Here is a 27,582-nt window from a genome sequence, read left to right as displayed (position 1 = left end):
AGTTATTAGATATACTTAAAGTGGAGGTTAATAGATTCTTGATTACCAAGGATGTCAAATGTTACAGGGAGATAGCAGGAGAAATGAGTTGAGAGAGACCGTAAATCAGCCATGATGAAGTGTTATAGAGGTTAGGATGTTTACACTAGTGGGAGAATCATGAACAAGGGACAGTGCTATAAAATATGATTAAAGATCTGATTTAAAGATTCTGTTTATTTGTCACATGTACATTGAAACAGTGAAATGGTTGGGTTGAGTTGTTTTCCAATCTTGGCGATTTACTTGCAAATATTTCGTCACCATATGAGAAGATATTGTCAGTGATGACGTTTCATATGGTGACGAAACATTGCCAAGATCGGAGAACAACACAACCCAACCATCCACCACCTTGAGCTACACATTTTCCAAATGATTTACAATACAGTGAAATGCATTGTTTCATCAATGACCATCACACTCTGAGGACTTGCTGAGGGCAGCCCACAAGTGTGGCCATACTTTCAGTACCAACATAGCATGCGCACAACTTACCAACCCTAACCTGTATGTCTTTGGAATGTGGGAGGAAACCAGAGCACCTGGAGGAAACCCATGTGGTCACAGAGAGAATGTTTCAACTCCTTACAGAGGCACAAATCAAAACCCAGTCTAATAGGTGGTACTGCAAGATGTGGCATTAACTGCTATGATACCATGCCATCCCAGTATGAGAGCATCACTTAAAACTGAGGTGTATAGAAATTTCTTCACTCAGAGGGCTGTGAATTAATGGAATTCTCTGCCCCAGAGGGTGGTGGAGGTCGGTTCATTCAACATTATTGAAGCCGTAGAGAGATAAATATCGGAAATATTGAGGAATTGAGGGTTACAGGAACCTGACAGAGGAGAGGAGATAAGACATGGGACAGATCAACCATGATTATATTGAATGGTGGAGCAGGCTTATGGAGCCTGGTGGCTGACTCCTTGTGTTCTTGTGTCAGATAAAGGAAGAAGTAAGTTTTCTCCTATTCATTTGACTAATATCTAACAGGGAGATTCCATCCCGCCCTTCTCTTAGTCTTTTTGTTATATTATAAAAGCGGCCTCTTCTATTCCTGACAATAGCACATAGCACACTGAGTGTTAATGGAATTAAGGGTTATGGGGAGAAGGCAGGAGAATCAGGTTGAAGAAAAATGAGCCATAACTGAATGATGGAGCAGACTTGATGGGCTGAATGGCCTAATTCTGCTTCTGATTATTATGGTTTTATAGATAGCTAACATCATCTCTTGCGAAGGATTTTGAATGTAACTGTGTACTTGATGACTTTTTAACACAATTGTGCTCACAGTTTATATAGGATATACAATTTCTAAACTCATTTTAAAATATGAATTAAGGCATCCATTTAGCATGCAGCAAACTCTGCAACACGTTCATGATGAACATTTTGATACACACAAAATGCTTGAGGAACTCAGTAGGTCAGGCACCACCTATGGAGGGGAGTGATCTGAGACCCTTGATCAGGTCTTATGATGAACAATGCTTCCGTTCCATTACAGCTGAGTGAAGGGATGAACCACAGGGCTCAGTGCTTTAAGTACTTCCTCCTGGAACTCATCACGCCAAATGATGAGCTCTCATGCCCTGACTTAAACCAAAGACCCCACCTATCTGGGTCATTTTCTCTTCTCCCACTTCCAGTTGGACAGAAGAATCAAATGCCTCAAAGCACGTACTTCCAAGCTTAAGGACAGCTTCTACCCTGCTGTTATACTACTGAACAATCATCTTGTGCGGTAAAATACACTCTTAACCTCACAATCTCCATACACTACACTCTCTTTACTACTGTACCACTTAATTCTGCATTGTGGTATTACTCTTCCTTCAATGTAATGAAGTGATGAAATGATCCGTAAGGACAGCAAGCAGAACAAAGTTTACAGCTGTACCTTGGTCCATGTGACAATAATAAACTGATTATCCTTCCCAGAGATGGCCTCACATTTCCATCTCCCGGGTTGTCCATTCCCAACTTGATGCTTGAATTGTGTATAAATGTAGGAGTGGGTGGGAGGGAGGAAATGGACTTGTGTAGTTGCTGTTGCCTATGCTGAACACAGTGGGCATGCTATGTCGGTGCTATAATGACCAGCACATCCTTAACTTGCTTTTTTTAAACATTTTAGCAATACAGTGCAGAATAGGTCCTTCCAGTCCTTCAAGCCAAGTCACCCCAGCAAACCCTGACTACACCCTAATTAACCCAAATCTAATCACAGAACAATTTACAATGATCATGGTACATCTTTGGACTGCGGGAGAAACTCGAACCACCCGAAGGAAGCCCACATATTCCACACTCCTTACAGAATGGTGTCAGAATTGAGCTCTGAACTCTGGAACTGTAATAGTGTCGCACTAACTGCTAAGCTACCCTGGTGCCCAAAATGCTGTGTTGGTTGTTAGCATTTCACAGTCTGTTTCCATGTGCGTGTGATAAATAAGTGAAGCTGAATCTGTAGCCAGTTAGTTAATTGAAAAGCCAGGATATATATGAATGTGGCAGCTTTCAGAGACATTCCACTCCAGCTTAGTCAATGTGGCAATGTCCATGCACTGGTAACTATCACTGGGCAATTCTCCTTGGAGCATTCTTCATTCAGTTTCATTGACCTCCTGTGAAAGGGCACTCAAAATAAAATGGATGGCATAGTTTACTACCTTCTGGCCCTGGGCTTTCCTGCAGCCTATCTGGTTGCAAGTAATCATCTTCATCATCCTCATCGTCTTCTACATAATCTGCAAAAGACAATAAAGTTTGTAAGAATAAACAACACACAGAGTAAAGATTCCTCTGCGGCAACACGCAAAGGAGCTGCAGAAACTCAACAGGTCAGGCAGCATCTGTGGAAGGAAATGGACAGTGGATGTTTCTGGTCAAGATTTTTCACCTAGACTGAAAGATTCAGATTTAGATTTAGTTATCACATCTACGCTGAAGCACATGGTGAAATACGTTGCTTGTGATAACAATGAAACCGACTGACCACAGTAGTGCAGTGGTTAGTGTGGCACTATTACAGCCCGGTGATTTGGAGTTCGGAATTTAATCCCAGCGTCCTCTGTATGTTCTCCTCACGGAATGTGTGGGTTTTCCCTGGGTGTTCCAGTTTCCTCCGACAGTCCAAAGACATACCAGCTAGGTTAATTGGTCATTGTAAATTGTCCTGTTTTTAGGTTAGGATCAAATCAGGGTTATCAGGAGTTGGTGCAGCAGCGGTGCTCAAAGGGCTGGTAGGGGCTATTCAGTGCTGTATCTAAGGACTTGCTGGGGGCAGACCATAAGTGTCACCACACATTCTGCCACCAACATGGCATGTCCACAATGTTCAGCTGAATAACACAAGCAACAACAACACCACAACAAAAACAGCAACAAAACAAAGCAACAGCAAACTTCCCCCTTTACTCCCATCCACCCGTCTACTCACACACAGACAGGACTCCAAAACCTAGGTCAAAGCCACCTCCGGAGTCTTTGGCCCCACTACTGCAGACATCAGGCCCTTAACTTCCAGATACTGACCCAGGGGCTTCGTGCATCAGGCCCTGACCTCCGGGCTAGCTAACTTTGGTTCGACCTTCAGGCTTCAAAGAAAGAAGAGAGGGGAGGAGACAGCCAGTGCAGAGACAGAGAGTGAAGGAGTGGCAGGAGGTAGGCAGATCCTGGTGATGAGGGTGATAGGTAGGTGAGGGAGGGGGGAGAGTGGGAATGATAATGGTTTGATAGGTTCTTGATTAATCAGGGTTATGGGGAGAAGGCAGGAGAATAAGGTGGAAAGTGATAATAAATCAGCCCAAATGGAATAGTGGAGCAGGCTCAATGGGCCAAATGACTTAATTCTGCTTCTAACCCTTATGGTCATCACAGGTAAAGACCTCCCCACCATTGAGCACATCTAGATGGAGCGCTGTCTCAGGGAAGCAGCATGCATCATCAAAGGTCCCCACCATCCAGGCCATGCTCTCTTCTCACCGCTGCCACCAGGAAGAAGGTACAGGAGCCTCAGGACCCACACCACCAGGTTCAGGAACAGTTACTACCCCTCAACCATCAGACTCTTGAAGAAAGGGGATAACGTCACTCACCCCAACACTAATCTATTCCCACAACTGATGGACTCTTCATCTTATGTTCTCAATATTTATTGCTTATTTATTTCTATTTTGCTTTTTTTTTGGTTTATCTGTATTTAGTGTAAATGCCCCCAAGAAAATAAATCTCAAGGTTGTATATGGTGACATATATGTATTTTGATAAGAAGTTTGCTTTGAACTTATGGCCAAACAGGATGGAATCTGATAGAAGAGGAAATTAAGCATGGAAGACAGAGAGGGAGGTGGGAAGGGTAACCACTGCGTGTCGGTGATAGGTAGATGGGGCTCAATGGGAACAGGAGGAGACAGAAAAAAGGGCAAGGGACAGAGGAGGAGCAGATAGTCGAAGTTTGAGAAAGATTCCCCTGGTTTGTTTGTTCAAAGAAAGTTTTGAAAGTTTAATAGTTTGTCAAAATTCACTGGAGTTTACAGAATGACATCTGATGTCAGAATAAGATTTTGAGGTGGCTGGTTGTGGTAAGAAGGGAAATTTGGACCTTGGTTCCAAATGATTTCAGAACAGGAAGATATGTGGGACAAGGGTTTTGTTTTTACACAGGAGTCTGTAACGGGCTGCCAGAGGCAGTGCTGGAAGCTTTTGGTTAAGCATGTGAATATGCTGGGAATGGGGGAGTATGGATTATATGCAGGCAAAAGAGATTCAGTTTAATTTTGTGTCATGCTCAGCACAGTCATTGTGGGCTGAAGGGCTTGTTCCTGTGCTCTACTGTTCCATATACTAAGTAACACCCAGTCCCACAATGAATTCAAATGAAGGAGTAACTGGTGCTGGAATGTGTGGCAACACTTGTGGGCTGCCCACAGCACATGCTGAGGTTGTGGTGATCCTTAATGCAGATGTGTGTTTCAATGTACAAGTGATAAATAAATGAACCTGAATCTTTCAGTCCAGGTGAAGGGTCTCAACCCAGAATGCCGACTTCCAGTTTCTTCTCCCAGAAGATTATGTGTTCTTGGAAATCTCTTGCTCCAGGGAGCTGTGGAAGTTCTATCAATGAATCGATTTGAAGTAGACAAATGTTTTGTTTTGCAGAGAGAGTCAATAGTTGTGAGGAACAGACAACAAAGCAAAGCTGAACACAAAATCAATCAGCCATGATTCTATTGAATGAGAGAGCAGCCCTACTCCTGCTCCTAATTTTGCAGCAGCAGTACAGTGCAATATGTAAAAATTATTGTGAGTTACACAAATAAATAAGTAGTACAAAAGATGAATAACAAAGCCCCATGTGCCTGCTCTGCCATTCAGCAGGATCTTGGGTGATCTTCCAGCGCTGTGTCATTATACTGCACTAACCCAAACTCTTTTGAGTCTTTTTTTTTTCATATTACACACCATCTGACATATGTACACCCATTCACTCATCCTCTTTATATTCCCCTTCTCTATTCATTTTATTGTTGTATTGGTAATGTGACCTGAACTATTCAGTAGACATACAGTATATTCAAGACTTCTACAACTCAGCCATCGTGGGGACTAAGAATAATTCACTGAACTCTACAATTTCCATCAATACATTTTTTTCCTGGCTGTATGCTCCATTATAACATCGGGAAAAAATAGTCAGCTCACCAGGCCCCAAAACATTTGTATCTACACCAATACCATCTCATCCTGTCAAGATGCGTCACAGCTAGGTACGGCAACTGCTCTGCCAAGAACCTCAAGAAATTGTGGATGGCGGGGTGGAGATACATCTCTACTAAAGGGGTTGCCAGGCACTCCCTCCCTCTGCTAGTCGACAGATCACCCTTGGGAGCAGGTGCTGGATGGTCGTATGAGCAGCTGGAGCATATCACAAATCCTGGCTATGCAACCACTGATGCCAGGCAGCCAGTCTCTGAGGTGTATTGATAATGGCTGGGGTCACCTGTCCAGTAAAGACACTGTTCAGAAGAAAGGCAATGGCAAACCACTTCTGGAGAAGACCCTGATCACCCTTGTCATACAACACAGCACATAATGATGATGTGGATACAGCCCAGTCCGTCACATAAACTGACCTCCCCTTCACTGACTCGGTCTACACTTCCTGCTACCTCAGGAAAGCAGGCAACCTCACACCCTAGTTCTTCTCTTTTCTCCCCACCCCAGTTGGACAGAAAATATATTTGAGAGCACAAACCTCCAGACTCAAAGAACAGCTTCTATCCCACTATTGAAAAAAAACCTCATATGCTAAAAGATGAACTCTTGATCTCCCAGTCCTGTGGCTCTGGCACTTTGTTTGTCTACCTGCACTGCACTCTGTCTGTAACTGTAACACTAGATTCTGAATTCTGTTTTCTTTTTACTGCCCTTGATGTACTTACGGATGGAATGATCTGCCTGGATGGTATGCAAACAGAAGTTTTCCATTGTCACAATAATAAATCAATTACCGATGCCAACAAGACTTTTGGAAATTGTTATTGAACAAAGATGGTGGGAAAGTGGAAGGAAGTGAATGATTGAATGAAGACATTTCTGCCTTGTGACTCCTTCCTCATTAAGTTTCTGACCTCATGTTTCACACCTACTCTATACCCAGCTAGCACTAACCTAATCCTCTGCCCAGAAAAGGCCTGATACTTGATAATTGATCATCCTTCTTATGTAGGCCCTCCATCGATCAGAGTTGACCATGGATATTGTGTCCTAGCTGTCTGCGTCGAAGCTGATACATAAGCCAAGGCAGTACATTATAGAGAGCAAGCTGTTGCCCATGCAGCAGGCTCCCTTTCTCCACGCAACTGATGAATCCAAAGGAACGGCAATGACCGATACAGTTTGGCACAGGAATTGTCAGGTCAGTGTTGAGCTCAACGTAGGTCTGCCTTAGGTTCTTCACCTCTGGATTTTTCCTCGGAGTTTACTCCCAAAGCTTTCCCCATGAGCGGGTAGAACCACAAGACAGCAGAGGGTCAAGGACAGAGTTTCCCTTCCCCTAGATGAGCTGCCAACCATGACTGATGAGCAACTGGTTTTAAAGCACCATTAACCCACCTTTGCCCCTTCTGTCAGTAGAAATGGTTCCACTGGGCTTAGTAACTAAGACACACATGAAGGCCGGTAGCTGGACTTGGTTGTCAGCGGCTATTTGGGACGCCATTTAATAAGTAGTGGGAGTTTATCGGATACAGTAGGGTCTTTTAAGAGACAATTAGATAGGTACATGGAGCTTAGTAAAATAGAGGGCTATAGGTAAGCCTAGTAATTTCTAAGGTAGGGACATGTTCGGCACAACTTCATGGGCCGAAGGGCCTGTATTGTGCTGTTGATTTTCTACGTTTTATGTACTTCTGCCCACTCCCGCCAGGGTTTAACAACCTTAGGAAACTCTTTTTTTCTAAGGACAAGAACATTGGATGTAACTGATTTTCAGGAAGAATACTGGATGTGGTGAATTTTGGACATTCATATTGGATGTAACAGAAATAAGGAGGTGACAGGCTTGTAGATTTACATGATTAGCAATGTGATTGGAAATGAAACCCAGTGAGTTGAATCCCTCATTGGTAGTTAAAACGCAATCCCCAGAAATATAGGAAAAAATGCAAACTACTCACCTCCAGTTTCTGGTTCTGTTAAATTGTAGTTTATCGCCACAGGGCGTTCAACTGAACCATAAAAACTCTCCGTGTCCGAGCAGTCACTGAGAGGAAAACAAATGAATTTGATGAGAGGCTCTGATGGAAGCCTGGCTATTTCTCTCCCCACATGTGCAGCACGTTCAATAACTCACCCCAGCCACTCTTCTCTTCCTCCCCACTCCGTTGAATAGAAAGTATAATAGTTTGAGAACACATACAATCCGGCTCAAGGCTTCTACCCAACTGCTATCAGTCCCTTGAGCAGACTTGGTACATGCTAAAATTTCCTGACTTCCCAATCTAGCTGGTGGCGGTTGGAGGTCTTTGCACTTTATTTGTCTACCTGAAGCTTCTCCGTAACTGTAATAAACACAAGAGATTCTGCAGACACTGGAAATCCAGAGTGATAGGCCCAAAATGCTGGAGGAACTCAGCAGTTCAGGCAGCATCTACGGAAATCAATAAAGAGTCGACATTTTGGGGTGAGTCCTAATGAAGGACCTTAGCCCAGAACATCGACTCTTTATTCCTTTCCACAGATGCTCCCTGACCTGCTGAGTTCCTCCAGCACTTTGTGTGTTACACTGTAATTTTATATTCTATAGTACAGCATGGTAGCATAGCTTTACAGTGCCAGTGATCAGGGTTCAATTCCAGCGTTGTCTGTAAGGAGTGTGTACACTCTCCCTGTGACCACGTGGGTTTCCACTGGGTGCTCGAGTTTCCTCCCACATCCCAAAGACGTGTGGGTTTATGGGCTAATTGCCTGCTGTAAATAGTGCCTCGTGTAAATGGCCAGTAAAATCTGGGGTACACTGAGGGCAATGTGGAGAGAATAAAACAAAATTAGTAACTGGGCCCTTGCTAGTTAACACAAACTTGGTGGGCTGAAAGGCTTGTTCCCATCCTGTACGATTTTATGACTGCAAAGTGTTATGAGGTTCTCCTGAAATTATACATAATTCTGCCCGTAAGCTAGTAGGTCACTTTTGCATCAACACTACACTGTAGCATTGACCTTGCACCTGTAATTAAATCGTATTCATTTCCTCTTTCCCTAACACTTCACCATCATCATGTAAGGGCTGAAAGGCTTGCTCCTGTGCTGTAGTGCTCGGGATACTATGACAAAGACTCCTTCCTCTTCTTATGGTCCTGACTTGGTGAATATTATCCCAGACAGCGCAGTTCCTGAGATGCTCAAAAGACACCCACTTCACTGTGAATATCTAGCCTGTTCATTTGTGGATGGAATTGGAGACAAGGCTGAACTTCATGCTCCTCACTGGGGAACCTCTACAAGTTGGGCTCATACCTCACTTGCTCAAAAGAGGACAATTAGGGCAACCTCCACTGGTGTTCCGGTCAAGGATCATCAAGGATGCTGACCATCCAGGCCATTCTCTCTTCCCTTTTCCTCCTTCTGGACAAATATACAGCAGCTTGAAAGAACAGCTTCTTCCCCACTGCCATCATACTCCTGAACCAATCATACAGATCCATAATTCCTTGAAAGTGATAGATAGGTTCACTAAAAGAGGTTTTGTCCCATCGGCCTCCATTAATCAAAGTATTGAGTACAAGAGTTGGGATGTCATGTTGATGCTGTATACTGGCAAGGCAAAATTCGGAGTATTGTGTGCACTTCTGGTCACCTACCAAGAAATCAATAAGATTGAAAGGGTGCAGAAAAAACGTACAAGGCTATTACCATAACTGAGTTATAGGGAAAGGTTGAATATGTTAGGATTTTATTCCCTTGAGCCGAGGAGACTGATGGTGGTATACAAAATTACAAGGGGTATAGACACGGTAAATGCAAGCAGGCTTTTTTTCACCGAAGTTGGGTGAGACTACAACTAGGGGTCATAGGTCGAGAGTAAAAGGTGAAATATTTAAGACCCGGGGTCCATGGCATAAAAAAAATGTTTGGAACCCAGATTTAAGGGGAACCTGTGGGGGGAACTTCTACACTCAGAGGCTGGAGAGAGAGTGGAATGAGCTGCCAGTGGACGTGGATTCAATTTCGACACATAGGGGAAGTTTGATTAAGTACACGTATGGGAGAGGTATGGAGGGAGTGGGTCAATTGGATGAGGCAGAATAGACCTGTTTCTGTGATGTAGTTCTCTGTGACTATCTCTCCCCACCTCCAAGAGGACCACAACCTTGTTATGGTTTGGAGGCTTGCGTGCCTCAATGGCCTGAGAGCTATATCGGCTGGAGTCAGGGACTTGTGCTTTGGCTCTTGGTAAGGTCACCCATGCCAAAAAGGTCAAAGGGTAGAGGCCAGGCTAAGAGTAATCCACCGGTCCTCCATGTTCGGGGGTTCAGCTCAGGGCTAACAACCCTGACTGGTCAAACAAAACTGTTACTGAAACAGCAATGAAGAATCCTTCTACATCTGTGTGCGACGATATTCCTGAGTCTCCATCCAGGGACTTGCATAACTGACAGTAAACTGAGGAGAAGCTATTGACATGACGACAGAAGCCGTGAATGCTGCCAGAGATGGAGGACCTTCATTGCTGCCCAAAATGCCAGCGGCAATATGGGCAAAAGAAGAAGAATCTCTTCCACAACCCCTTTCCGGTGGTGCTGCCACTTTCTGGAACTATTAACTCCAACTCTTTCAGTAATTGTGTTGTCATTGTAGCATTTCTTCTAGCCATACTTCAGTTTGCAATATCCTGTTGTCTGGTGCTTGCTGCTCTGTTTATTGTATTGTTACCATGTACACTGTTTACTCTATGAGCAATATGTGGCAAAGCTTCATTACACTCCAGTACACACAACGTTAAAGGAAATTAATCTGGAACATAACACACAGTGAAAATGTTACTTCTGCTGCAGATCACTAGACTTTATTGACTATTTGCCCATCTCACCACAGCCAGGAGATCGCTCAGACCAAATCAGGCGTTTAAGCCAGAGAGAGAGATGCTGTAAAAATGTAATGAATCTCTATATAAGTAATCTTTCTCTATAACATGAAAAATTCATAGTGAGGGTACCTCAGGCTTCCTGGTGAGTCTGCTTTCTCATGGTAACGATCAATTTCCTTTCGTAAACTCATCATCCACATCTGAAAGGAAGAGCATTAAATACTGATCAGCCTCACTCAGCCAGCACCAGGAGAGAACTGAGGCTCCCAGAAACGGGCTACTACCATCAGGCAGGAGGTACAGATGGCTGAAGTCCCACCCCAGCAGGTTACCCACGCCTCTTTAAACTCATAGGGACACAGTTCCCACTGCCTTTAAGCTCACTATGACTCAGTTACTACTCCCTTTAAACTCATGGAGACCTTTACCCGCTCAGTTTAAACTCATCAGGACAGTTTCCCACTCCTTCTAAACTCGCCAAGACTGCTTCCGGATCCCTTTAAACTCACTTAGACTCAGTTACCTGTGTCTCTTTAAAACATGGGGACACAGTTACCTGTAAACTCACTGAGATTCAATTACCTGCTCAGTTTAGACTCATCAGGACAGTTTCCCACTCCCTTTAAAAACAAGAGAGGTATACAAAATTATGAGGGGTATGGATAGGGTAAATGCAAAAAGCTTTTTCCACTGAGATGGGTGGGACTACAACCAGAGGTCATGGGTTAAGGGTGAAAGGTGAAAAGTTTAAGGGGATCATGAGGGGAAACTTCTTCATTCAGACGGTGTGAAAGTGTGGAATGAGCTGCCAGCACAAGTCATGCATGCAAGCTTGATTTCAACGTTTAAGCGAAGTTTGGATAGGTACATGGATAGTAGGGGTATGGAAGACTATGGTCCTGGTGCTGGTCGATGGGATTAGACAGTTTAAATTGTTCAGCATGGACTAGATGGGCCAAAGGGCCTGTTCCTGTGCTGTACTTCTCTATGACACCGATCTCTGTTTTCCATTCCCTTTAAACTTATGTAGTTACAGAGAAGTTTATTATTAAACAGTCCAACGTGTAAAATAAGCTGGAACACACCGCATGGGGCGGTAGTAGGGGCTGATATAATAGGAACATGTAAAATTCTCTTTGATAAGCACATCAATGTAAGACAGATGGAAGGATTAGATTGATCGTGGAGAAGGTTTACATAGGTTGGCTGAAGAGCCCGTACTATGTAGTACTGTTCCATATTCTGTAAACAAAATGGAAGCTTGTTGGGAACTAACCTGCAATTGTGCAGAAAATCTGCTCATCCGGCACTAACAAACTCCCAACAATGCTGGATTATTGGAGTTTTGCAGTAGCCAATGATGGGGCTCGTCAGCTGTGGTTGGTGGCTCATCCAGGAGAAGGAAAACTCTGATCTCAAACCTTACTCTTGCAGCTATACCTACTCATGGGAGTAAGGCACAAGGAAGATTCAGAGATGGAGTCTCTAATACAGTCCTATGTTGAGTTCAACCTGACTGGCAACCTCTGTGACACCACTCGTGCCAAACTGTAGCCGTTTCTGCCGCACTTTTGGATTCATCAGCTGCATGGAGAGGGGGAGACAGCTACATGGGCAACAGCTTTCTCTCCATATTGTATTGCCCTGGCTTGTGTATAACATCAACAGCTGGGATGCAACATTCATAGTTGACTCTGACCAGTGGAGACCATTGATTGGCCATTAAATTAATTAGAAACTTTTGTAGAGTTCTTTTCAAAGAAGTGGTATATGCGGGGTTGACTGCAACATTTAAAGGAAGTTTAGACAAGTACATGGATGGGAGAGGTATGGAGGGCTATAGTCCACGTCTGGGCTGATGTGACTAGGTAGAATATAGTTTGGCAAGGACCAGATGGGCTGAAGGGCCTGTTTCTGTGCTGTAATGCTCTATGACCTTAAGGTTTTTCTTGCATGCTTGAAGCACGTTCAATGTAAGCAGCACCCTGGAGATCGATCAGAAATCTGGAAATCAAAGCCCAGTGATTGGAGAGTAGAGGCTTGCCCTGGAGCTAGAGAACTGTCCATGCGTGGGTGGGAGGGAAGAAAGGGGCTTGCTTCACTGTTGTTTGTTCTGCCTTGTTGTGTTCTGTGCTCTTTTGCTGAACATTGTAGGCATGCTTAGGTGTGTGCATTTCAATGTGTGATAAATAAATCTGAATTTGAGGATTTCATTGAAGGGCATCAGGACAGAGTGGTTCCCCACACCCCTCCCCCACCACGCTAAATGAACAGCCAAACAAACAGAACACCGGCTTCACCTTTCTCTCCTCCTCGCAGGCAGCTGAAAAGAACCAGGTCCTGTGTTTCTTGTTAACGTGGATGATTTTGAAGGGGAATACATTGCTTGATGTTGTCTCCTCCGTCGACCTCATAACCCTGAGGGATAAAAGAGTGCAAAGTCAAGTTACTTGTGGTACCAAGTAACTTCAAATACAAGAGGATTATCAGAGCAACAAACACAGGTCCTGTAGAAGGACCTCGGCCCAATACTGCTTTCCATAGATGCCGCATGACCTACTGAGTTCCTCCAGCATCTTCTGTGTGTTGCTCTAGATTTTCAGCATCTTGGGTAGAGGATTATCGGCAGTGTTAAATAAGCAGGTTACTCAGCAGTAATTTACAAATCAATCATGACAGTATTTAAATCTATATTCCCAATACAGGTGTACCAAGACAGCACAGCGGCATAGCAGTTAGCATAATGCTTCACAGTGCCAGTGACCTGGGTTCAATTCCAGCCAGTATTCCTAAGGAGTTGGTACATCCTCCCTGTGACGACGTGGGTTTCCTCCAGGTGCTCGTCTTTCCTCCCGCGTTGCAAAGACATACAGGTTAGTAAGTTGGGGGCACACTATGTTGGCGTCAGAAGCATAGTAACACTTGTGGGCTGCCCCCAGAAAATTCTCAGACTCTGTTGGTCATCGATGCAAAACCGACGCATTTCACAGTATGTTTTCATGTACGTGACAAATAAAACTGATCTTCTCCATTAGTCAATCCCTCTCTTTCCCTTTGCTCTCATACAAGGTTAGCAAACTTCAAAAGCAGAACATCACACACGTTGGTGGAGGAACTCAGTGAGACAGGCAGCGTCTGTGGAGGGAACAGACAGTCAATGTTTCGGGGTAAGACCCTCATTTCTCCATCCATCTGTTCTGTTTTTGTTCGAAATTCCAGTGTCTGCAGTCCCTTTTGTCTTCAGCCCGACATCAAGTTTAAGTTCATTGTCATAAGAATACAAGCCCAGGAAATAGGACCTTAAGACATAGGAGCAGAATTAGGTTACTAAGGTCATCAAGTCTGCTCCACTATTCCATCACGACTGATTTAGTCATAGTCATACTTTATTGATCCCGGGGGAAATTGGTTTTTGTTACAGTTGCACCAAAAATAATAAATAGTAATAGAACCATAAATAGTTAAATAGTAATATGTAAATTATGCCAGTAAATTATGAAATAAGCCCAGGACCAGCCTATCGGCTCAGGGTGTCTGACCCTCCAAGGGAGGAGTTGTAAAGTTTGATGGCCACAGGCAGGAATGACTTCCTATGACGCTCTGTGCTGCATCTTGGTGGAATGAGTCTCTGGCTGAATGTACTCCTGTGCCCACCCAGTACATTATGTAGTGGATGGGAGACATGGACCAAGATGGCATGCAACTTAGACAGCATCCTCTTTTCAGACACCACCGTGACAGAGTCCAGTTCCATCCCCACAACATCACTGGCCTTACGAATGAGTTTGTTGATTCTGTTGGTGTCTGCTGCCCTTTATTATCCCTCTCAACCCCACTCTCCTGCCTTCTCCCCGTAACCTTTAACACCCTGACTTACCAAGTACCTGTCAACTTCCATTTTAAGTATACTCAATGACTTGGCCTCCACAGCTGTCCATGGCACTGAATTCCATAGATTCACCAGCCTCTTCATTATGTTTTGTTGTATCTCCCCTCTCGCAGTGAAAGGGGACATCACTCTTTTCCCTTTATTAGGAAGAGAGAGAGAGCCTGTGGTATGTCGAATTGATGGGTGAATGATTAGTTTGTTGGACTGCAGATCATGGTCTTTCTTGGGGGCATTGTTATTGCTTGCTTAGTGGGTGGGAGGATGTCATTGTTTTGCTGCTACTTGTGCATGGCAGGGGAGAATGGGGGGCATCAAGTTCTAACATTATAACTGCCAGTCATTTTTGGGGCACTCTTCTATTTTTGTGGATGGCTGCAAAGAAGAATTTCAGGAAGTTTTTGTATACATTTCTCTGATATTAAATGGAATTTTTGAGCTATTGACTCTGGTTAAAGAAATTCCTGCTACCTCTGTCCTGAATAGATGGCCCTCTATTCTATGGCTGTGACCTGTGGTCCTAGACTCAGCCATTATAGAATACATCCTTTCCACATCCAGTCTATCTTGGCCTCTCAGTATTCGACAGGTTTCAATGAGATCTCCCCCTCATTCTTCTAAACTCCAGCGAGTACAGGCGCAGAGCTATTGAATGCTCCTCATATATTAACCCTTTCATTTCTGTAATTATTCTCATAAACATCCTTTGGACCCTCTCCAACGTGAACACATCTTTTCTGATATGAGGGGCCCAAAATTGCTAACAATACTTCAAGTACAGTCAGACCAATACCTTGTAAAACCTTTGCATCACATTCTTGTTCCTATATTCTAGTCCTCTTGAAATGAACGTTGACATTGCATTTGCTTTAATTATTTATTTTCATGTCATAAATAGCATAAAAAATAGCTTTTTGGGCAGCAGCACCATATATTACTGACATAAGATATAAACTTAACACGAATGTTTGGAAATTAAATATAACATTATTGAAAGCTGAAAGAGACTGGAAAGAAATATAATTTAAAGTTGTGTTAGGGTTCAGGTCAGTTTTTTTATCAGCAGTACACATGGAAAATAACTATTAAATAAAAACTAAATATCAGTTTTATTTGTCAATTGTACAGTATATAAAAAACATCAAAGCATACAGTGATAAACAAGAGAAAATCTGCAGATGCTGGAAATCCAAGCAACACACACAAAATGCTGGAGGAACTCAGCAGGCCAGGCAGCATCTATGGAAATGCGTACAGCTGAATCGGCTTGAATTGTCGACTGTACGCTTTTCCAAAACATACAGTGAAATGTATTGTCTGCGTCAAATCGAACTAGTGAGGTTTGTTCTGGGGCAGCCTGCAAGTGTTAGCATACCTCTGGCGCCAACATACCATGCCCACAACTTACTAACCCCAACCAAAGGGCTTTGGAATGTAGGAGGAGACTACATCACGTGGTAACAGGGAGAAAGTACAAACTCCTTTCAGACAACGGCCAGAATTGAACCCTCTCCATGATTGCTACTGCTGTAAGGCGATTACACCAACTGCTACACTACCGTTCCCGCCCCCCCATCCCCATGTGTGGCTAACTCATTTCAGAATCAGAATCAGATTTATCACCACTGACATTTGTCATGAAATTTGTTGTTTTGTGGCGGCAGTATAGTGCAATACATCAGAAATAATGTAAGTTACGATACCAAGTAAATAAATAGTGCAGGAAGAGAGCAAGATATTGAAGTAGTGTTCATGGGTTCACGAGCTGTTCAGAAATTTAATGGCAGAAGGGGAAGAAGCTGTTTCTAAAATATAGAATACGAGTCTCCAGGCTCCTGTACCTCCTCCCTGATGGCAGCAATGAGAAGGGGATATGTCCTGGGTGATGAGGGTCCTTAATCATGGATGCCATCTTTTCTGAGGCATCACTTTTTGAGATGTCCTTGATGATGGGGAGGCTAGTGCCCATGATGGAGCTGACTAAGTTTATAACCGAGAAGAGTGTATGTCCTGGATGGTCTTTAATGATGGATGCTGCCTTCTTGAGACTCTGCCTCTTACAGATGTCCTTGATGGGTGGGGAGGGCTTTCCTGTGATGGAGCTGGCTGAGTTTACAGTCCTCTGCAGCCTCTTTCAATCTTGCACATTGAAGCCTCCATATCAGTTAGAATGCTTTCCATGATACATCTTTAGACATTTTCAAGTATCTTTGGCAAAATACCAAAATCTCTTCAACCTCCTAATGAAGCAGAGTGACTAATGTGCATCTGAGATACTGAGATTTCCATTTCTTCAGGTTTTTAAAAAAAATTTTCATTTTATGGTTCATTTATAAAAGTGAACCTGTCACTAATCTAAACTAAAACATTAGATATTATTTTACAAGCTTAGTACCTTCAAATTTAGTCAGCTTTATTTATACAACTTCTGTTTCCTGCCTTATGGGGCTGACTCATAATTACTCCTCAAAGTTGCTGATGAAGCTGTTCTGTTTTTGGGGAACTTGGGATGAACAGGAAACACATGGACTTTCCATGATGTCTGCAAATCAAGATTAAAGCTTAAGAGACTCAGTCCTCCAGCACTGTTTGACTTCTGGTTCTTTGCTACAAGGTATTATGGCTGTTACAGTGAAACTTGTGACTGTCAAGTCCTAGGATCTAGGCCCGTAGTTCAAACTAGTGAATAGCAAATCCTCAGGAAGGTATCCAGATATCAGCAAATACTGGAGGGCAAAGCTGAAAGTCGGAGCCCAGAATAAAGCAAGTCTGGAGGTAGAAGCCTAAATGTTGAGAACCTACAGTAGAGGCCTGACGGAGTTACAATAGCCCGGTCATGCGGACTGAAGGTCCATGCCAGTCTAGAAGTCGAGGCCCAAAGGTCAAACACTTGACTGATGAGTCGTGGGGCGAAATCTGAAGATGGAGGCCCGGAGGTAGCCTGCCCCGGGCTTGGATGCCTGGGTGTGTAGGTGTGTGGTTGGCTGGGTGGATGGGAAAGGGGCTTATTTTACTGTTAACATGCAGAAAATGTTGGAGAAACTCAGGTCAGGCAGCATCTGTGGAAAAGAGTACAGTCAACATTTTGGGCCAAGAACTTTCAGCAGGATGCCTGAAGCATTGACTGTACTTTTTTCCATAGATGCTTCCTGGCCTGCTGAGTCCCTCCAGCCTTTTGTGTGAGTTACTAAAGATTTAATCGCTGTGATTTTTTTTATCCTTGTGGGATAACATCCTACCAGACAAGGGGGGTGGGGTCCACTCTGCTTGGTGGGTGAGACTGGTGACTGTGAAACAATCTCAGTTCTGGGACCTTCTGTCCCTCCAATATAAGTTCTTAGCTGGATATCTGCAACCTTCAGTTTAGTATCTATGCCATTCAAACCCATTTTGTGGAATGACTGAAGCAGCTGAACCAGTGTCCAATTCCATTTTAATTAATTTGCTGTTCACTTCTGGTGTAAACCATACTACTTGTCTATCGTAAATCACAAGGCTACAAAGTCTTGCATCGCTCTCATCATTATCAGATTTTTCATCAATATTTTTCAGATTAGTGCTCTTTTTGAAACTGCTACTTTGACCTTTTAATTTTTTTCTCTTCTTTGTGCAGTCAATATATTTTTGTCTGCTTGACATATGCTTTGCATGTATTCTACTTGGTTGCCATTTCTGAAAGTTTCGCTTTTAAATCTATATTGATCTGGTGGATGTGAACCCCTGCCACAATGGTAACACAGTTTATTTGGCCAGGCCGGTTTCTGTTTAGACATTGCAATTTTGTTCATGCTCACTTTCAATCCTGACTGCAACTCAATTGTGTCTCTGTCTGTGGTTTCCACTGGAACAGTGATTTCAACTGCTCTTTTAAATGCAAGTTGGTGTTTCCATTAGGAGCCATTTTTGAATGTTCCCTTGTAAGATTCCACAAACTAAACGGTCTCTCAGTGTGAATTGACAATGCTCAGACAAGCTCTTCAATTCAGCCACGTACACTGAAATGGACTCCCATTTTTCTTGATTTCGCTTATGGAACCTAAAGCATTCTGCAATTAACAATGGGTTCAGTTCTAAATGTTTCTGCATTACTTTTACAATATCAGCAAAGCTCATTTCTGCCAGCTTGGTTGTAGCAGTCAAACTTCAAAACAAACTGCATGTCTTTAAACCTAGATGCACTCAGCAAAATTGGTATTCAATTCTTATTGGCTATTTCATTTGCTTCAAAAGATTGTTCAGTTTGGTCAGTGTATAAAATCCATTTACCTGTGGTGTAATCAAATGTATCTATCTTTCCAATGTAGTCAGCCATTTCTGTTTATATTAATGATTATTATCACCCAGTACTCATTCTTTATGAACCCTGAATTCTTCCATTCACTGCCCCTTACTTAAAAAACACTCGATTGCATCTTCCCTTCTGAAGAACATGTGCTGTGCTGCTTTTTTTTAAACTCGACCATCTATTCATTGCACTTTTTTTTAGTTTGAACGTCTCACTGCACTTCAACAAGTTGGTCTCGGGTTCGTTTTAAAAATACCTTGTTGCTACTGCTATTAGTCCATGAGCCAGTAGGGTATGTCTGTACCCTCTGAGGGGAATAATGCTCATAGTGATTTTTGGCAAGTGATTTTCTACTCTCTAGAGTTAGGAAATATGTGATAGCATTGCACCAGTGGTAGCTTTATTACTTCAAATAAGTAATCACTTTTTATATTTATTCCATATTAACATCAGTACAGCAGAAAATGTTACCCCCCCCCCCCACCCTCCAAAAGGTAAATAACCTCATCTGGAGAGATTTCTGGAGTTTTATCAATGTCATCATATTTTCCATATTGTTGTATCAAATCTAAACAATCTTAAGCTTCTGTCATAGCATATAGAATTACAGTACAATGATTCAAATGTGGGGTTCCACATGGCCATAACCTGGCCCCATTTGGTTGTAAAATGAATATATTTAATCAAAGACTGCTTTCCATACTTTGTTTTCCATACTTTCATAATCTAGTAATAATCATAATAATTTTCCAAGTCTTCCACGTCTTCATCTGAACTTTCCACACTCTCTGAGGTAGATGCCTGGTTCTCACAGTCTGCAGGGTAGGCATTCCTGGAAGCGACTTTGTAGTGTAGTAATCCAATCACAAACTGGTTGACCTGGTTTAGAACTGGTTTGACCTGTTTGATTACTGGTTTGTATGCTGGAATTAACATTGCAGATAAGTGATCTGAGAGTCCAATGTAGAGCCAAGCGACTGCTTTATAGGCACCTGGTATGTTAGTGTAAACCAGGCCCAGTGTATTTTCATCTCTGGTAGCAAAATCAACATGTTGGTGGAATTTAGGCAAGACTGTCTTTAAGCTCAAAATGGATAAAACTGCCTGCCATAATGAAGATACCATCAGGGTGTTTGGTTTGAAAGTCACTGATGGCACTGTAGAGCTCACGCAATGCCTTGTCGTCATTAGCAGGGGGGCGGGCTGGGCGGGATATACAGCTACCAACTGTAGTGAACTCCCCGGTATATAAAACAGTCTGCACTTCACAAAAATGAACTCAATTATCGGTGAACAATGGATGCCACTGCTAAAGCATCTGTTACAGATACTGCCACTTGCCTGATTCCTGTCAGCCTGAAGCTCACGGAAACCCTCCAACTAGATGGCAGCGTCTGAGATGGATCCATGAAGCTATAATTCTGCGAGAATTAGTGCAAAGATGTTTTTCTCTTGCTGGTTCAGCCTCAGGCATAGATAGTCCAATTTGTTTTCACGATTGTGCTGCAACATGCAGCTCGAACCACATCATCAAGTTCGCCGATGACACCACCGTGATGGGTCTCATCAGCAAGAATGATGAGTCAGCATACAGAGAGGAGGTGCAGAGCCAACAACCTGTCTCTGAATGTGAACAAAACAAAAGAGATGGTTGTTGACTTCAGGAGGACGCGGAGTGACCACTCTCTGCTGAACATCGACGACTCCTCCATAGAGATCGTTAAGGGCACCAAATTTCTTGGTGTTCACCTGGCGGAGAATCTCACCTGGTCCCTCAACACCAGCTCCATAGCAAAGAAAGCCCAGCAGTGTCTCTACTTTCTGCGAAGGCTGAGAAAAGTCCATCTCCCACTCCCCATCCTCACCACATTCTACAGAGGTTGTATTGAGAGCATCCTGAGCAGCTGCATCACTGCCTGGTTCAGAAATTGCACCATCTCGGATCGCAAGACCCTGCAGCGGATAGTGAGGTCAGCTGAGAAGATCATCGGGGTCTCTCTTCCCGCCATTACAGACATTTACACCACACGCTGCATCCGCAAAGCAAACAGCACCATGAAGGACCCCACACACTCCTCATACAAACTCTTCTCCCTCCTGCCATCTGGCAAAAGGCACCAAAGCATTCGGGCTCTCACGACCAGACTATGTGACAGTTTCTTCCCCCAAGCCATCAGACTCCTTAATACCCAGAGCCTAGACTGACACCAACTTACTGCCCTCTACTGTGCCTATTGTCTTGTTTATTATTTATTGTAATGCCTGCACTGTGTTGTGCACCTTATGCAGTCCTGGGTAGGTCTGTAGTCTAGTGTAGTTTTTGTGTTGTTTTACGTATTTCAGTGTAGTTTCTGTATTGTTTCATGTAGCACCATGGTCCTGAAAAACATTGTCTCATTTTTACTGTGTACTGTACCAGCAGTTATGGTCGAAATGACAATAAAAAGTGGCTTGACTTGACTTAAAGTGAAGAGTCATTTGCCAGTAAGAACAAGGGGAGAGTCAGCCTGAAGGGCTTCGGCCCAAGTTGTTCCCAGATTCCAGCACCTTTTCTCCTTTTTTGTTTCCTTGTGCACCACACGGAGATCTGTATCGGGGAGCGGTGTGCAACAAGCCGAGCTGTGGAGCTCCTCTGTACTCCAACAGTTCACTAGCAGAGTGGAATTGCTGTGCACAGAATATTTAAAAGCCAGCAGCATTTTCCGATCATCAAGACTTACAGGACATGGGTGAACTTTTACACCTGGAGATTAAGTGGTGCTGCGTCTGAACGCGTCGCCATCTTGGAACAGGAAAGTCAGATAAAAAGAGGACAAAACGTGCAAATAATAAAAAAGTAAACAAATAATCCACAGAACATGAGCTGCAAAGTGCACAGGCCAGGGTCAGTAGGGTACTGTGTTCCCCTATCAGAACTCTGCAAGGATCCTGTGCACTAACACATCCTGTTTCTGCATAGTGGGTGCTAAGTATGTCCTCCGATGGCCTCCAGCTCATAACCACATACACGCAAATTCTCTGAAAAGAGGCAACCTGTGGCTTCGGCTTCATTCAGGCTGCCAGTGTCCAAGTCATAGCCTCTTACGTAGCTGAAACAGCTAATGCTGCAGTCTGCAATCTCTGCTCATTTCACACGTCCAGCATTTTCAAAGTCAAAGTAAATTTATTATCAAAGTGCCACATTACAAGCAGTGGCCACTTTATTAGGTACACCTGCTCATTAATACAAATATTTAATCAGCCAATCAGGTGGCAGCAACTCAATGCATAAAAGCATGCAGACATGGTCAAGAGGTTCATCTGTTCAGACCAAACATGAGAATGGGGAAGAAATGTGACCTAAGTGACTTTGACCGTGAAATGACTATTGGTGCCAGATGGAGCAGTTTGAGTATCTCAGAAACTGTAGATCTCCTGGGATTTTCACGCACAACCATCTCTAGAGTTTACAGAGAATGGTGTGAGAAACTAAAAACATGCAGTGAGGAGCAGCTCTGTGGCAGTTCAGGTGAAAACACCTTGTTAATGAGAGAGGTCAGAGGAGAATGGCCAGACTGGTTCAAGCTGACAGGTAGGTGACATTAATTCAAATAATCACGTGTTACAACAGTGATGGTGCAGAAGAAGTTTGAAATGGATGGTCTACAACAGCAGAAGACCATACCAGGTCTCATTCCTATAGTCACTTTATTAGGTACACTCCTGTATCTAATAAAGTGGCCACTGAGTGTACACTACCTTGAAATTCATTTTCATGCAGGCATTTACAGGAAAATAAAGAAATACGATATAATTTATGAAAACAATACATAAACAAAGACTGACCAACAACCAATTTGCAAAAGATAAATTGTTGAAATAAAAGGTAAATAATTAATACCGAGAACATGAATTATCGGGAGAAGATGGCAGCGCGACGACAGCGCGTGTGCAGCCTCTCCGGTGATGAATATCTGTTATCTGTCAAGTAGGGGACCGTGCACAATTCCTGATTTGATGGAGACAGACATGAGTGCATAGCAGAACATCTGGAAAACTTCTGAAATGTCTGCTTTGCTACCGCTGCTGCTGTGTGGTAACCGGAATCTCCAGAGCTGTAGGCCTCGAAATCCTTGGCTTCGCGTTTTTCAGCGGCTGGGGAGAGGTCGAAGGCGCTCGGCAGAGGATGGCGCTCGGGAGGCTGTATCGGAGAGGCTGCTCAGAAGCTCGGAGTTTTTGGACGGATGGACTCAGGGTCAGCTGCTTCCAAGGTATCGGCAAGTTGACGGTGCCTGGAGGTTTATGGCAGGGAGTTTCTCCCTTTTGCCGCCGCTGTCGGGGACTCGGGAGTCGATCAACTCGGGGACTTCGAGACTTTTTTTTACTGTGCCTATGGACTGTTCTTCATCAAATTATGGTATTGCTTTGCACTGCTGTAACTATATGGTATAATTATGTGATTTTGTCAGTGTTAGTCTTTGGTCTGTCTTGTTTTCTGTGATATCACACTGGAGAAACATTGTATCATTTCTTAATGCATGTATGCATTTCTAAATGACAATAAAAGAGGACTGAGTGTTATCATAATCTAATTATAGAAACCTTGAAAGTGAGCCTATCAGTTGTGGAATCAGTTCAGAGCAGTGGTGAATCAAGTTATTCACACCGGTTCAAAGCCTGAGAGTTGTAAGGTAATAACTGCTGCTGACCTAGGTGGTGTGGGACCTAAACACTTCCTGCCTGATGGTAGTGGTGAGAAAAGAGCATGGCATGGATGGTGGGGATTTTTGACGATGGATGCTGCTTTCCTGTGGCAGAGCTCCATGTAAATGCGCTCAATAGTAAATGTCGCAACTGAGTCCACAGCCACGAAGCCAGTTCAGCGCTGATGTGAGTGCAGCTGGTCAAGACCCCTGCACCTTGCACCCAATGGGAGCAGTGAGAAGACAGGGAGACGGGTGAGACGCAGGCAGACGGGATGGGCTCAGGTGGGGGGGATCCTGGCTGACACGGAGTAGGGAGCTGAACACCGGTTTGTCCTCCGCCATCAGCTTCGACACCTTAATTTTTAAAATCTGAGTTGGCCCTTAAGTCAGCTGAGCATCGTTCTGTTTCCACCCTCGGGCCTGGGCCGCGCCGTGCCACACACGGCTGGGATTCACAGGAAACTCTGTCCAGGGGAAACCCTCACAGTCACAGGGAACCCTCTCCCCTCACACAGCTCCAGAGGCCAAGGTTGAACCGGGGTCACCTGTGTTCACCCAAACAGGGCTGAAAGTTGGCAAGGTTGCAAAAAATTTGCAGAACCTCAATTAAAATGCACAAAATGTTGACGTTTACAATTTTGGAAACACTGGAGAAGTAACCAGAGTGATGGGCAGAACAAAGGCAGATGGTGGCTTTGGGAGGTCTGATAGGGATTCTTACACAATAAGTGGGGTTTTAAAGGAGTATTGAGGAACAAACGGGCAGCCTTGTAGCATAGCGGTTAGGGCCACACTTTCCAGTGATCCGGGTTCAACTCCCGCTGCTGGCTGTCAGGAGGCTGTACATTCTCCTTTAACCATGTGGGTTTCTTCTGGATGCTCCCACATTCTAACGATCTGCAGGTAGGGGAGGGCAGGGTTAGTGAATTGTAGACAGGCTACTTTGGTGCTGGAAGTGTGGTGACCCTTGTGGACTGCCTCCAGCACATCCTTGGACTGTGTTGACTACTGACCAAAATGTCGTGTTTCCTATATGTTTCAAAAGGTAATCTTTCATCTTTTCTTTGGATCAAGGTGCCAGCGGAAAAAGATAAAGTGATGAAGAAGACATTTGGGGATGCTAGCTTTCATTAGCCAAGGGAGGCATAGGTATAGAGCGGACAGCCTTTCTCCCCAGAGTGGCAATGGCTAATACGAGAGGGCATGATTTTAAAGTGACTGGGAGAAAGTATAGAGGGATGTCAGAGGTAAGATTTTACACAGAGAGTGTAACATTCTGCCAGGGGTGGTGGTAGAGGCAGATGCATTGGGGCATTTAAGAGTCTCTTAGATAGGCACATGGATGATAGAAAAATGGGGGCCTTGTTGGAGGGAAGGGTTAGATTGATCACAGAGTAGGTTTGCTCTCTTATGTACTGTGCGGTAGTGTTGTATGTTCCATGAAGTTAAGGTACGACTTCCTAAAATATTGGTTAGGCCACAGCTGGAGTTGCACCCAGTTCCAAACATCACACAATGGAATGTAATCATACCGGAGAGGGCACAGAGGAGACACTTCTGGATATTGCCTGGTTTCATGAAGAGAGAACGGAGAGGCTGGCTTTCTTTGATTGGGCAGACAGGGTGTATAAATGTACAAAGGGCATGGATGGGGTAGATAGAAAGATAGCAAGGATGTAATGCTGAGGCTTTATAAGGCACTGGTGAGGCCTCACTTGGAGTATTGTGAGCAGTTTTGTGTCCTTCATTTAAGAAAGGATTTGCTGACATGGGGGGTGGGGGGGGGTGGAGAACAGAGGAGGTTCACGAGAATGATTCCAGGAATGAAAGGCTTATCATATGAGGAGTGATTGATGGCTCTGGGCCTTTAATCGCTGGAGCTTAGATGAGTGGGGGGGTGGGCGGAATCTCATTGAAACATATCAAATGTTGGAAGGCCTAGATAGAGTGGATATGAAGAGTATGTTTCCTATGGTGGGGAAGTCTAGAATCAGAGGGCACAGCCTTAGAATAGAGCCGGGGTTCCCAGCCTGGGGTGTTCAGGACTCTTGCTTAATGGTATTGGTCCACGGCATAAAAAAGGTTAGGAACCCCTGGAATAGAGGGACATCCATTTAGAATGGAGATGAGGAGGAATTTATTTAGCAAGAGGGTGCTGAATCTGTGGAATTCATTGCCACAGGCAGCTATGGAGGCCAGATCACTGTGTGTATTTAAAGTGGAGGTTGATAGGTTCTTGATGAGTAAGAGCGGGAAGAAGGCAGGAGAATGGGGTAGAGATGAAAGTAGATTAGCCGTGATGAAATGGTGGAGCAGACTGAACGGCCTAATTCTGCTCCTATGTCTTATGAAACTTTCACTCATGGCAGAGGTATCTCAATCAGTAAATATTGGTTTATTATTGTCACATAAAGTGAAAAGCTTTACCATCCAGTCAGATAATTTTAAAACACAGGGATATCAGGCTAGTCCAAAGAAAAGGCAACAGAAAATTGCAGAATAGGTTTAGCATCAGGGCAAAAGGTTTAGTGGGGATCATAAACCCAGAGGGAGGCTGGAATGTAGAATGCACTGTCTGTGACAGAAGTGTAGGCAGACCCTCAGTTGCCAGTAGGGAGCTTGACCATTCACCCTGTGAGCATGTGGGTTTCCTCCGGTGCTCCAATTTCCTCCCACAGTCCAAAAAGACATATTGGTTTGTAGGTTAATTGGTCATTGTAAATTGTCCTGTGATTGGGCTAGTGATAGTAGGAGGCACGGCTCGTTGGGCCAGAAGGGTCTGTGTCTCTAAATAAAGTAAGTAAAGCTAAGAGATACTTTAACAAGGGGTTGAATTGCAAAGGTGTCGTGGGTAGAGCCATGCTAGAAAAGTGGGTTACTATTGTCAGTACGGATGTGGTGGGCTGAACACCCTGCTGCAGATTCTGTAAAGTGAGGAATTTACCAAAAGGTAAATTTGCTCTAACAAGAGGTCATGAGCAGCTTGGGTTAGGTACAGATGGAGAAGACAGTTCTGTCTGTAGAAGAGAGCAGATGAGGAGGATATGAACACAAAGTGGTCACAAATAGTTTGAGCGTGGATGGGGAAACGTGGGACTGGCCTGTGGGACTCACTGGCTATGATGCTTAGACTGGGAAATTCAGATTAAAAGATTAAAGATTAACATTATTTATCATATGTACATTGGCAAATACAATGAAATGCATCACTTGTGTCAATGGTGAAGCAGATTTGATGAGCCTCATTCAGCTCCTATGTCTCATGGACTCTTGAACAGACTTCTTGTATGACGAAGACTAACCATGTTATGATAAACACTATTAATACACCTTGTCCTCGCCCCTGCTCATTATCTGTCTGCCTGCTATGCACTTTCTCCGCAAGGACACAGGAAAGAATTAGGCTATTTGGCCCATCAAGGCTGATCCATCATTCTATCATGGCTGATTAATTATCCCTCTCATCCCCATTCTCCTCCCTTCTCTTTGACACCCTGACTAACCAAGAACCTAACAGCTTCTGCTTTAAATATATCCAATGACTTGGCCATCACAGGCGTTGGTGGCAATGAATTCCACAGATTCACCACCTTCTAGCTAAAGAAATTCCTCTTCATCTTTGCTCTAAAGGGATGTCCTACCATTCTAAGGCTGTACCCTCTGGTCTTGGACTCCTCACTATAGGAAACGTCCTCTCCACACCCACTTTATCTAGGCCTTTCATAGGTTTCAATGAGACCCACCCACACATTCTTCTGACCGCCAGTGAGTACAGACCCAGAACTATCAAATGCTCCTCATACATCAGCTGTAATACTATATTCTGTACCAATACACTGATATATGGAATGATCTGTCCGGATGGCACGCAAACAAAAGCTTTTCGCTGTATCTCAGCATATGTGACAATAATAAGTCAATTATGTACCACCATGGATTTATATTTCCCTGCTGTTGCGGTTGGATCTGAAATAAGCCTCCTGGTTTTTGGGACAGACTCGTGAAGGAAGCCATTGAAATAAAACTCAGGGAAAAGAACTAGAATATGATTGTAAACAAGGAGGGACAGCAGAAACCTGATTGGAT

The 27,582-nt window shown here is 43.8% G+C and overlaps 1 protein-coding gene across 2 annotated transcripts in view; it reads right to left on the bottom strand.

The window, feature by feature from the left end:
- Positions 1-27,582, bottom strand: part of sh3bp2 (SH3-domain binding protein 2) — a 124,718-nt gene that overhangs the window by 31,134 nt on the left and 66,002 nt on the right. For both annotated transcript variants that reach the window (XM_072257600.1, XM_072257601.1), the window contains exons 5-8: positions 12,941-13,058; positions 10,770-10,840; positions 7,732-7,817; positions 2,722-2,799 (exon numbers count right to left, since the gene is read on the bottom strand). In XM_072257600.1, coding sequence (XP_072113701.1) covers positions 2,722-2,799; positions 7,732-7,817; positions 10,770-10,840; positions 12,941-13,058 — 353 coding nt within the window. The remainder of the gene's footprint in view (positions 1-2,721; positions 2,800-7,731; positions 7,818-10,769; positions 10,841-12,940; positions 13,059-27,582) is intronic.

Source organism: Mobula birostris, chromosome 5, assembly GCF_030028105.1.
Source record: "Mobula birostris isolate sMobBir1 chromosome 5, sMobBir1.hap1, whole genome shotgun sequence".
Classification (NCBI taxonomy): Eukaryota; Metazoa; Chordata; class Chondrichthyes; order Myliobatiformes; family Myliobatidae; genus Mobula; species Mobula birostris.
Note: the sequence above shows the minus strand (reverse complement) of the source record. Positions and strands in the feature narration are given on the sequence as shown.